This window comes from Protobothrops mucrosquamatus, unplaced genomic scaffold (assembly GCF_001527695.2).
Source record: "Protobothrops mucrosquamatus isolate PMUCROS unplaced genomic scaffold, P.Mucros_1.0 scaffold6, whole genome shotgun sequence".
Classification (NCBI taxonomy): domain Eukaryota; kingdom Metazoa; phylum Chordata; class Lepidosauria; order Squamata; family Viperidae; genus Protobothrops; species Protobothrops mucrosquamatus.
Window position 1 is genome coordinate 4,553,196 of NW_015386393.1, and position 13,187 is coordinate 4,566,382.

The 13,187-nt window shown below is 43.4% G+C and overlaps 1 protein-coding gene across 2 annotated transcripts in view; it reads right to left on the minus strand.

Annotated features, from left to right (window-relative positions):
* Nucleotides 1-13,187, minus strand: part of LOC107282248 (GRAM domain-containing protein 2B) — a 47,317-nt gene that overhangs the window by 7,967 nt on the left and 26,163 nt on the right. For both annotated transcript variants that reach the window (XM_015810013.1, XM_015810012.1), the window contains exons 5-12: nt 12,953-13,056; nt 11,574-11,672; nt 11,222-11,293; nt 10,304-10,372; nt 9,018-9,063; nt 7,512-7,583; nt 6,319-6,403; nt 4,655-4,762 (exon numbers count right to left, since the gene is read on the minus strand). In XM_015810013.1, coding sequence (XP_015665499.1) covers nt 4,655-4,762; nt 6,319-6,403; nt 7,512-7,583; nt 9,018-9,063; nt 10,304-10,372; nt 11,222-11,293; nt 11,574-11,672; nt 12,953-13,056 — 655 coding nt within the window. The remainder of the gene's footprint in view (nt 1-4,654; nt 4,763-6,318; nt 6,404-7,511; nt 7,584-9,017; nt 9,064-10,303; nt 10,373-11,221; nt 11,294-11,573; nt 11,673-12,952; nt 13,057-13,187) is intronic.

Here is a 13,187-nt window from a genome sequence, read left to right on the forward strand (position 1 = left end):
CCCATGCCCTTGTCACCTCCCGCCTGGACTACTGCAATGCTCTCTACATGGGGCTCCCCTTGAGGAGCACTCGGAGGCTCCAGTTAGTCCAGAATGCAGCCGCGCGGGCGGTGTTGGGAGGGACTCGTCGCTCCCATGTAACACCGTTACTGCGCGAGCTGCACTGGCTGCCGGTGGCTTTCCGGGTGCGCTTCAAGGTATTGATTATCACCTTCAAAGCGCTCCATGGCATCGGACCTGGATATCTCCGAGACTGCCTTCTGCCTCAGATTACCTCCTATCGGCCGGTACGCTCCCACAGAGTGGGTCTCCTCAGGGTGCCGTCAGCCAGACAGTGCCGGCTGGCGACCCCCAGGGGGAGGGCCTTCTCGGTGGGAGCTCCCACCCTCTGGAACGAACTACCCCCAGAGATCCGGGTGATCCCGGATCTCCCTTCCTTCTGCCGCGCCCTTAAGACATGGCTATTTCAACTAGCAGGACTGGCCTAAGGGGTAATTTTTAGCGGGGTTTTAAAATAATTTTAAAATAACAAAGGCCAATCTAATATTTCTTTTTAATTATGTTTTTAATGATAGTATTTTGGTATTTTTGTATTTGTTTTTATCAGGCTGTTAGCCGCCCTGAGTCCGCAAAGAGAAGGGCGTGGTAAAAATTCAATAAATAAATAAATAAAAAACATACACAAAAGTATAATCATTTGATGGAACGGTAGCCATCGATAAAATAAAAAGGTCAATCCAGAAATATAAGAGTTACAATAATTTTGACAAAAAGGTGGTTACCGATAATAAAAGTGCTTGAATGAAATGGTTAATACAGCGTTGAATTGTCTCGTGGCTAATTGTCCTGCAATGACTTGGCTGTAGTGAGTTAGCTGTGGCGAGCTGCAACCGCAATTGAGATCAGAATTTCCATTGCTAAGCAAGGGGGTTGTTAATGAGCCACACTTGATTTTACAACCTTTATTGTCACGGTTGTTAATTGAATAGCTGCAACTGCTAAGTGAATCATGCTCTGGTCACCCAAATCTGGATTTCCCCCATTGATTTTGCTTGTCAGAAGCCAGCTGGGAGGGTCATGACCCCAGGATGCTGTCAGCCAGGGTTAATACAGGCTGGTTGCCAAGTCTGAACTTTAATCACATGTTCCAGGGGATGCTGCCAGGGTCATAAGTGCAAGGACCAGTCATTGTCAGGTCCACCATCACTGGATTGCGCCTTGTTGGTGTCCTGCCATTAAGAAGGGGGGAGGGAGGGGGTTTGTTGGGTGCTGTTGCTTCAAATGTGGGAAATAGGGAGGGGGGGAGTGACAATGGAAGAAGAGCCGTTCTCCACTAAACCGGCTTGTACCAGGATCTTCAAGGCCGTTTGCCCTGAGAATGGAATGTTACCAGTTTGACACCTCAGAGTTTCTCAAAACATCTTCCCGGCACCACATTGGCTGGCTGGGGGACCGGTCATGGTGGGAGAGAGTGGGAAAGGAAAAGAATAGTTTTGTATTTTGCGCAGGAGCACCAGATTCTGCCTGGCTTTACTGCAACCAGTTTCTTTCAGTAAAAGTTCCTCTGCTTCAACAAAATGGAGTCACGGGTCTTAGTTTCCTGATAACTAACTTTTTTTAAGTGTAAAAAAAGTAACTTCAAGCAGTTGCTAAACAAATGGTTTTAAATTGAGGACTGCCTGTCATTGCCTCAGATTTGAAAGAGGAATTGGCGTACAAACCCATTGGAAAAGAAACTTTAACAATAGGGATGGCTTAAGGATAAAGATATTTGCTCTTATGTGGGAGATGGATGGTGATAGAGAGAGGCACCTTCTGAAATGAGAGAAGATGGTTTTGTTCTCCTCTGCCAAGCTTATGTAATATGGAGATTGTCCTCATTCCAGGCCATCTTAATCTCTCCTTGCCACACAAACCGGAGGAGAAGAGGCCTCTCCGCCAATAGTTATATAACAAGAAAGATCTAGCTGAAGGTGATAGAAACTGTGTTAAAGTTGGCTAAGAGAAGGTGTTACCATCCACACAACTCATGGGGATCTGATTTCTTTAAAGGAATAATTAGGACAGTTAATTCTTCCTTTAGAGAAACAAGACAATTTCCCTTGAGGTAACCATCCAACAATTACAGGAATGGGTAGCCAGCAGTAGCAGCATCTTCCTATTAACACAAAGAGCTATTTCAAAATGGCTTCTGGGATCGTCGACAATACAGATAGTCCTCGACTTACAACCATTAGTTTAGTGTCCATTTGAAATTACAAATTTTATAAAATGACTTGTGATTGTTTTTCACACTTAGAACTGTTGCAGCATCTCCGTGGTCATGTGATTAAAATTCAGATGCTTGGCAACTGGCATTTTTTAATGATGGTTGCAGTGTCCTGGGGTCATGTGATCACCTTTTGCAACCTTCTGACAAGCAAAGTCAATGGGGAAGGCAGAGTCTCCTAACAACCATGTCGCTAACTTAACAATTGCAGGGATTCACTTAACAGCTGTGGCAAGAAAGGTTGTAAAATGGGGCAAAACTCACTTAACAACCATCTTGCTTATTAAGAGAAATGTTGGGCTCAATGGCGACTGTAAGTCAAGGACTATATCTGTACACACAAGTTCAGAAATTCAGAACCATCCAGTATATAAACAAACATTGTCTAGGGCAGAAGTCTGCAACCTTGACAATTCTGGGAGCTGAAGTCCACAAGTCTTAAAGTTGTCAAGGTTGTAGACCCCTGATCTAAGGTGTTGAAGGATCTGTTGAAGATAATCATTGAACTACCAGCTGTAAGCTCTGATAAATTGGCAACGTGCCAGAAGACTGGAGATGTTGTTCCTGGCTTCAAACTAGAGAAGATGGAGGATTTGGGACATTATAGACCAGTAGATTGGATGTCTACACTAGACAAGGATATTTATGAACATTTGTAGAGGAACTCAGCAATTAACAAGGGCCAGCATGGTTTTGTCACAAACAAATTATGCCAGATTAGTCTTATCTCCCATTTTGAAATAGTATTAGGTTAATAGGGAGAATGCTGTGGGCACAGTGTACCTTGAATTCAGCAAAGCATTTAACAAAGTGTCTCATGTTGCTTTGATGAATACAATGGTAAAATATAGGCTACAGGTTCCTACTGATTCACAGCTGGCTAATGACCACACCCAGAGAGTTGGTACAAATGCTTCCATATCAGATTGGAAACTAGTTAAGAAAGATGGCACAGGACTCTGACTTAGCTTCCAACATATTTGCTAATTATCTGAATAATGGGATTAAGAGGATGATTATTTAGAGATGACATAAAACTAGGAGTGGCTGCCATTTTAGAAGAGAAAGAGAAGGTTCAAAAAGATCTAGACAGGATTGAACCATGGGACAAAATGAACGCAATAAAATTTAATTGGGAGAAATGTTGGAAAGAAAAGGAAAAATTCAAGTAATCTCATCAAGAGAAGCAACCTAGAACTAAGAAGAAATTTCCTGACAGTGAGAACTATTAACCAATGGAACAATTTGCCTCCAGAAGTTGTAGGTGCTCCATCACTGGAGGTTTTTAAGACGAGATTGGACAACCATTTGTCTGAAATGGTGTAGGGTCTCCTGCTTGAGCAGGGGCTGGACTAGAAGACCTCCAAGGTCCCTTCCAACTCTATTAATCTGTTCTGTTCAAGTATTCAATAGCAGAGACCTGATCATACAAAATATACACGAAAAGGATCTGCGTGTTCCAACAAATCACAAGCTGAATATAAACCCGGAGTGTGATGCAGAGCTGCTAAAAGGGATGTTTTTGCATTAAATACACCATCCGCCTCATTCCATTTTTTGAAACTACAGTACTTGTGTTTTTTAGTCACTAGTCAGAATTTTACTTTGGTCCCAAACCCCTGGTCCATGGACTGGTACTGCTCCGTAGCCTGTTGGGAACTGGGCCATGCAAACGGCAGGTCAGAGCACAAAGCTTCATAAATAATAATAATAATAATAATAATAATAATAATAATAATAATAACAACAACAACAACAACAACAACAACAACTCCGCTAGGAGAAGGGCGGGGTATAAATTCGATAAATAAATAAATAAATAAATAAACTTTATTGTCACTTTGAAAGTACACCAATCAGCATACATCAAAATGAAATTTCGTTGCATGCAGCTCTCAAAGGGTCACCACCTCCGATATACACTCCTTGTTCGTGGCCAGCTCAAGTTACAGATCTTCCATTTTAGTCTCTAGGGAGCGAACGATGGCAAACAGGACAGATGGAAATGGAGCTCCATGTGGATTATCCCTCAAATTAGTTTGTATTCCTGCACGACAACCTAGCCTCCTTTTCTTTTTCTGATCTTGTCTCTTCCACCTTTTCCTGTGCATGCGTGGGATTTAGGCTGCACACGTGAAACCATCCCGTCCCTACCACCATCGCCTCTGCTGCCAGTCCATGGAGCCAAAAGGGTTGGGGACCGCTGCTACCGTATATACCAGGGGTAGGCAACCTTGGCTCTTTTATGACTGGTGGACTTCAACTCCCAGAATTCCTCAGCCAGCTATGGGAGTTGAAGTCCAGCAGTCATAAAAGAGCCAAGGTTGCCTACCCCTGGTATATACGTTGTCTATCTCTGTACAAATTAAGAAACAAAACACTCACTGATGTTGAAGGTCCAGTTCAGGCCAAGCCCCCATGGAAGTGAGCTGTTCTTCCAGCTGGATGATACGCAGACCAATGTAGCCTGAAGAACAAAGTAGGAGAACGGCCCTATGGGAGATGCAAACGAAGCTTGTTAAAAAGTCAGCATTGGGAAAAGAAGTAACATCTGAGGATATTCCTAGCTCAGCCCCGAAAGCTCTTGCGATGACTTCTAAAGAGGTACAAGATCCAGATTCCAAACCAGCTTGAATGACAGTGACTAGAGCCATTTGTTTTTTTAGCGTTCTATTTAAATTCTCTTAATTTTAATCATTTTGTATTCCTTTTTTTTTACTTTTTATTATATTGTAAGCGGTCTGAACTCAGTGCATCAGTAAAAAGGATGGCATAAAAAATTAAAATTTGAACCATTTTCCTTCATTCCTTTACCCACAATTTAAAAAAATAGGAAAGATTGTCCGGGAATCTGTTCCTAGTATTCCAGAGACCAGTTTTAAATTACAGGGAAACCGATTCCAGCTAAATGTTGCAAAGTGCTTCCTAGTTATATTTAACAGTTCAACATGATGAAGCAATAAGGCGGGAGCTTTTAGAATAGAATAGAGCTGGAAGGGACCTTGGAGGTCTTCTAGTCCAGCCCCCTGCTCAAGCAAGAGAACCTATACCAGTGATGGCAAACCTTTTAGAGACCGAGTGCCCAAACTGCAACCCAAAACCCACTTATGCATTGTCGGGTGCCTGGTGGGTGTGGCCATTGGGTGGGTGTGGCCAATTGGATGGGCATGGCTACGGTGGTAATGGCAGACTGGGTGGGACTAAAAAGTTCAATCAATTCCAACTTTGCAAGATCTTTTTTTTTCCCCGCTAGAAGTTGAAATTGGCTGATTGATTGAACCTTTTTTTTTTTGCACACGGCGGCAGAGGCCTAAAGCGAAAAGGTTTTATAAAACCCAGCTGAAGGCCTAGGACTGGAGCGACGGCGCGCGTGCCCACAGACAGGGCTCTGAGTGCCGCCTCTGGCACCTGTGCCATAGGTTCGCCACCACTGACCTATACCATCTCAGACAAGTGACTGTCCAGTCTCTTCTTAAAAACCTCCAGTGATGGAACGCCCACGATTCCTGGAGGCAACTTCTGTTCCACTGATTAATTGTCCTCACTGTTAGGAAGTTTCTCCTTAATTCCAGGTTGCTTCTCTCTTTGATCAGTTTCCATCCATTTTTTCTTGTCCTGCCCTCTGGTGCTTTGGAGAATAATGTGACCCCTTCTTCTTTGTGGCAGACCCTCAAATACTGGAATACTGCTATCATGTCACCCCTATTCCTTCTTTTCTTTAGACTAGCCAAACCCAAGTCCTGCAGCTGTTCTAGCCAGGTGGAAGGCTACAATTAACTGAAGGCTTTTTGTTTGTGCATTTGAGAGGCTGATCCACCATATGGCTGCCATTGTACAGTCTTGTTACGAAAACAAAAATAGAATGCTCAATATCTGGCCTTAAAGTTTGGGGCATGTATTTAGAAAATCTCCGCTTGGCTTGTTCTTTGCTGGATGTTCAGAAAGAGGTTAGGTAGTTTTCTATCTGAACATTTGGATTTCTGCACCAAGATGATGGATGGACTAGATGGCCTCGATAGCCCCTTCAAACAGTTTTAAGGTTCACTCACAGCAAGAGGTAGATGAGTATAATTGTGTTCAAACGGCACCGTTGAGTTCTCTGGTTTCTTTCTGACTTTATCGTCTGTCCTGCCTCTGCCAAAAGAAAGTTCATCACAGTTCATTACAAGATGGTGACAAAGATAACCAGATCCTTGTTTACTACATAATAACAACACCAGCACGATTGGGAAATTTTACTTAGTTTTGGAAGACAACACCTAGCAAATGGGTTGAAAACAGCATCTCAAGGAATAGAGCTAAATACCACAAGAGGAATTAATTTACCAAAACATACAGCTTGTCCTCAATTAACAAACATTTGTTTAGCGACCATTCAACAGCCCTGAAAAAAAATGACATGACCAGTTGTCGCACTTACAACCACGGCCATGTTCCCACAGTCATGTGATCAAAATGTGTGTGCTTGGCAACCATGTATTTACCAACCACTCCCATGTATTTACAATGGTTGCAGCATCCTGGGCCATGTGATTGTTACTTGTGATCTTCCCAGCCAGCTTCTGACAGGCAAAGTCAATGGGAAAAGCCAGGTTAATTTAATGACCTCATGATTCACTTAAAAATTGCACTGATTTGCTTAACTGTGGCAAAAAGGTTGTAACATCAAGCATGACTCATTTAACAACCACCTTGCTTAGCAGTGGAAATTCTGGTCCCAATTCTGATCATAAGTCAAGGATTAACTCTATCTACAGAATTACTCGTTTGCAGGTCTTCGGCTACTACTAATCTAAAGGCAGTTGGTCTTTTCCCTCCATTGTTGTTATTGTTCACTTGGGAAAAAACTTGTTCAATTTAGGGCAGCTGGGATCCATTTTTACAGCGCTGTATCTCCCAAGATATGTGACTGAAATTCTACAGCAAACCACTGGTTTTGGGTGGGCCAATGTTTTGGTTTTAAAATATAAGCTAAAATAAACATCTTCCATCTTTATTATTTCTCTTAGTTCCCTGCAACCTGATTTACTAGAATTTCTTCTAGTAAATTTATTTTGCCTTTGCCCCCAATTTAGCCCACCCCTATCGTTTAGCCACGACTATACCCTCTGTGGCTCTTGGAGGCAAATTTTTTTTTTAAGGAACGTTCCCCCTACTTCCCAAATATTCTCCACTGTACTGAGAAATCCAGACCAGTTTTGCCCATTCACAACTCTCAAAACTGAAAGGATTGGTTACTTACTTTGCTGTTTTGTCCTCTGCTGTTGCTGTTCGCAAGAGGCTTCGTAGGGTATCTGGATCCTATCTGCCACATCTGTTAAATAAGAAACAAACCCAAGTTCTAGTCAGCACACAGCCTAAGAATTGTCAATGAAAGTGGTGGATACTTTTTGTTTTTTTAGAATCACTGATCAGCAGTAAAGGAACCAATGCTCAAAAAAATTGCTGCAGGCTAACATTTGGTAGGGTAGCAATGAAGGGTTTGGAAAAGAGCATTCAGATGCTATGACAGTGGTTCTCAACCTTTTTAATGCCGTGACCCCAACCGGTCGTAAGTCGAGGACTAAACCGGTCGTAAGTTGAGGACTAAACTGGTCGTAAGTCAAGGACTAAACCGGTCGTAAGTCGAGGACTACCCAACCGGTCATAAGTCGAGGACTTTCCCTGCCCGGGAGTGCCGTGCATGCGTGGTTCCGCCCCCTGCGCCGGCCGAGGCGTAGCTGGCAAGCGGCAGAGATGGAGTAGGCCGACCACCAGCTGGCCCAGCCCAAGGGAGGTAAGGCACCCGCCGGAAAAGGGGAAAAAAATGGCGGACAAAAAAAATGGCGGACAGCCTTGCTTGGCGACCCCCATGAAATGGTCGATTGACCCCAAATGGGGTCCCGACCCACAGGTTGAGAACCACTGTGCTATGACAATGGTGGCGAACCTATGGCACGGGTGCCAGAGGCAGCACTCAGAGCCCTCTCTGTGGGCACGCATGCCGTCACCCCAGCCCCGCCACCCCCCATGGCCCCCTCCTCACCAGCAGCTCCCCCCCCGGAGGAGAGTTGTCCTGGGCACAACCTGCGCGGAGCAGCGCAGTGAAGGACATGGCAGCCAGGCAGCGGGAACAAGACTCCGCCTTCGCACCTCATCGCGTACACATGATGCTGTGGGGCGCGGACAGAGGGCGTGGCTGCCATGACAGTGCTGGGCCACCTGGGCGATCTGCTGTGGCGGGCCCTGGAGGTGGTGGGTGGCCCTGTGGGCAAGAGACGTGGTTTTGGGGCACTCGGTCTCTAAAAGGTTTGCCATCACTGTGCTATGATATGTCTATGATATTATTCAATTTTCCTTGCGACAATCTATGAAAGCAAAAGTTGGACTCTGAAGAAGCAGAATAGAGAGAGCATTGATGCCTTTGAATTTTAGTGTCTATGGAGATTCTCAGTCATCCAGGTCATGCTTATCCCAAAAGTGCTTTTCAAAAGGCAACTAGATTTTGTTTTGTTTTTCTTGAAGACATTTCACTTTTCATCCAAGAAGCTTCTTCAGTTCTGACTCAATGAGTTGATGCCAATTTGATGACACAATCAACCAACTGGCTGGGGGCAGACTAGGATTTTGGTGTATCCAAAAAAGCTACTCAGAGAAGCTTCGAAAGGTGACCTGGGCTTTAGGTGGAAGCACTTTGCCATTCCTACCCATATATTCATTCAGCCTGAAAACATGGCAAAAAGATAATAACAGAAAATTGCAATCTCACCTGTTTTCTCTGGAGAGTTGTAATCTACATCTAATTCCTTAGAGTTCTACAAAGAAAGAAGAATGAGGATTGGTTGGGGGAAGCGTGTTCAGAATAATCCAGTAGCTTTTTGTTTAAAGATTGGACTGTACTAAGAATATCTACACAGGTAATCCTCAATTTACAGCGGGTTGCTTAGCAACCATTTGAAGTTATAATGAATCTCCCTGGGGGTATTTATAACCCGATCCAGTTAGCGGAGATGGCCAAATTGAGTGTTTTGATTAAAGAAAGAACACAACTAATTTTGTTTCTACTTGAAAACCTCTTTTGGACTTTGTCCTTGTGGTGGAAAAAAACCAAAACTTTGACTTTGGGTTTTGCTGATTAGATAGGTTTGATGTTATCAAAATGCCGAGTTTATATTATTATATAAAAGAAAAAAGTTGAGATCTTAAGTTACTACCATATTCTACTACCTCAAAAAGAAATTGGAAGTCAATGCCTTTTTCCCCCCTCTACCCTGCATTTTTTTCTCTTCTCTTTTCCCCTCCTTATATAACCATTATCTTCATTTTTCTTTGCATGTTTCATATTTTATATTTTGATAAACCAATAAAAATTTGTAAACATGGGGGTATTATAACCCAGTTCCAAAGTTCAGATAGCCACATCCCCCCCCCCCGTGGACATGTGACCACATGTCAGACATTCAGCAACAGACCTGTATTTATGGCCGTTTACAGACTCCTGCAGTCATGTGACTGCATTCTATGATGGTTTTAGTTTCAGTTTTTGACATTTATTTTCGGTTTTTGACAAACCCAACCTTTAGCAAACCATCGCTTCATTTGACAACTCTGGCAATTACTTAACGCCTGCCACAAACAAGGTCATAAAATCGGGCTGGTCATATAAGTCATATTTTATGACCGTCAGGCTCCATTACGGTAGTAAGTTGAGGACTACTACTTGTACTATAAATGAGCCCGTTTGATTGCGGGGTTATCATATCAAATTTGGGCTGCAAGAACTGAGACAACTAGATGGAAGCAAAGATATGTAGACGATATTTATGAACACTTTGCTGCCATCCCATGGCCACCTAGAGTTTTGCAGCCCAGGTAAGATGGGCTCCCCAAGATAAATTGGAAGCAATGTAGTGCTTGAAAGAACAATTCCCCACCCCTGATACGTTATCATCCCATAAAGTATTATCAGCATGACCATTTATTTCCTAATAATAAAAGTGTAGGAAAGAGGATGTTTATATTATTTGTGACTTCCTTGCCCTTGAACATACACACCAGGGGTTCCTTCAGGAGATGCTCTGAGCTGATGGAAGGTGCATTTGGACTGTTACTCTGACTGCTGTCCTGGAAGCAGCACAAAGAGAAAGAGGAAATATTAGTCTGGTCCAACAAAGTGGAGCTGAGATATCAGAAGCAACCTTTGATTTTACATCTTGGGGTATTATAAAAGTCTCCCATCTCACTTTACGGTATGTAAGACTACCTAATAATTTTGAAAAGCAAGGCAAAAATCACCACAAGCATCTCTGTGTGAATCACAGGTGGTTCTCAACTTACAACCACTCATTCAGTGACTGAAGTTACAACAGCACTGAAAAAAAGTGACTTAGGACCGTTTTTCACACAACCATTGCAGCATCCAGATGCTTGGCAACTGGCATGTATTTATCAGAGCTGCCCTGTCCCAGGACCATGTGATCACCTTTTGACAAGCAAAGTCAATGGGAAAGGCATAATTCCCTTAACAACTGCAGGGATTCACTTAACAACTGTGGCAAGAATTCACTGGGACAAAATTCACTGAACAATTGTCTTGCTTAGCAATGGAAATTTTGAGGTCAGTTGTGGTCATGAGTCAAGGACTGCCTGTATTAAACAATGTTAGAATAATAATTGTTAGAATAATTGGCCACCCAAAATCAGCTGAAAAAGCAAATTCCTTGCTGTGCCCAAGAGCAGAGCTAAAATAAACTGGACCTGGATCACAGAATCCTAGAACTGTGACATGGGAAGGGACCACTAAGGTCATGTAATCCAACATCTTGTGATGTGCAGGAAGTTAATTAAGCCATTCTTGACAGCCCTAAGCCTATTGAGATTAGATGGGCGGGGATGGATGGATGGATGGGGAAGGATTGCAAAAAGAATCTGGGACAGCTATGCAGCAACATTTCCAGGCTGGAGCTTAATTACCTTGAGATATTTACAAACAGAGCGCAGGAGCTGGTAGGCACTCTCCCGTGACCGGATGGAGCCAAACAGAAACTGCAATAGAGAGTAGAAGACAAACAGGACGTTACAACACAAAGCAAATTCAGAGGCAATGCAGTTTGCTTCCTGATGGGGAGGGACCATCTGTTTTATGCAGCAGGCCCTGGTGGAAGTAGTCAGGAAAAATAGTCTGAACTGGGATAAAACAATTTCCAGGGTCTCAGCAACTTTTAGCCCATTTTCTCTTCCAAAGAAGGCCTGACCCACAACTAAGTTTGTCTGGTCTTTAGCTTTACCATTCAGACGGGTAATCTGGCGAATAGAGATCTCCTACCTTTTCACCTTCAGACGTACGGATGCAAATGGCATTGGGTACCAACAAGGCAGTGTTGGCCTTCTTTAGGACACTGATATTTGCCACCGGAATGATAACCTGCCCGGAGAAAAAGGGAGGAAGGAGAAAGTCAGCGGCATAGATCGGCTTTTTATTGTTCCTGATCAGACTTTGGGAGAAATGACTGTGATTGACTTACAACCATTCCTTTATTGACTGTTTGATGTTATAATGGCACTGAGAAAAGTGACTTACGGCCATCTTTCACACTTACAACCTTTGCAGCATCCCCATAGTCATGTGATCAAAATTCAGATGCTTGGCAACTGGCTCATATTTATGGCGGTTGCAGTGTCCCGGGGTCACGCGATGCCCTTTTGCAACCTTCTGACAAGCAAAGTCAATGGGGAAGCCAGATTCACTTAACAACCGGGTTACTAACTTAATTAATGGTAGTGATTAACTTAACAACTGTGGCAAGAAAAGTCGTAAAATGGGGCAAGCCCCACTTAACAACTGTCTTGCTTAACAACAGAAATTTTGGACTCAACTGTATTCGTAAGTCGAGGACCACCTTTACACGCTGCACAAAGCCATCGTGGCTAAGCAGAGAGCCTGCATACTACACTGGTGAAAGGGCTGGAATGGGAGCCAGGATCAAATCTGCCTCGAATGTGGAAATCCTTTAACATGAATTAAAGATAAATCTTGGCTTGCCGGTCATTGGCTGGGAAGGTTGCAAATGGTGATCATGTGACCTCAGGATGCTGTAACTGTCATAAGTACAGGAAGTCTTCGACTTACGACCACAATTGAGCCCCAAATTTCTGTTGCTGAATGAGACATTTGTTTTGTCCCATTTTACGACCTTTTGCCACAATTGTTAAACGAATTAGTGCAGTTATTAAGTTAATGATGAGGTTGTTAAGTGAATCTAGTTTCCCCATTGACTTTGCTTGTCAGAAGGTTGCAAAAGGGGATCACATGACCCCGGGACACTGCAACCGTCATAAGTACGAGTCATTTGCCAAGCGTCTGAATTTTGATCACGTGACCATGGAGATGCTGCAAAGGTCGAAAGCGTGAAAACCGGTCATAAGTCACTTTTTTCAGTGCTGTTGTTAACTTTGAATGGTCACTAAATGAACTCTTGTAAGTCGAGGACTACCTGTACACACGGGTTGCCAAGAACCCGAATTTAGATAATAATGTGATCATGGGGATGCTTTGATGGTTGTAAGGGTAAGAACTGGTTGCAAGTCATTTTTTTCATTGCAGCCATTGTAAACTCTGGCTGTAAATCAAGGACTACTCGTATTAGCTTCAAGTTTTGAGGCAGTGCTACTATTGTTAATCTGCTAAAGCCCAAAAAGCCTTACCTTAACTTCCCGTCGAAGCACGCTACAGTAGAAGCAGATATGAGTGTTAGCGATGTAGAGGCGGCCATAATAAGGCATCTCCCGTTGCCAGGCACATGAAAATGCTGCAAAACAAGAGGAGGAATTAGGGATTAATGAGGGAGGTGGGGAATTCAGGAACATGAATTCCCTGCCCTAGCCTAGGGAGGGACCTACCAGAACATTATATTCCATCAGTGTGATGATGACTGTTTCA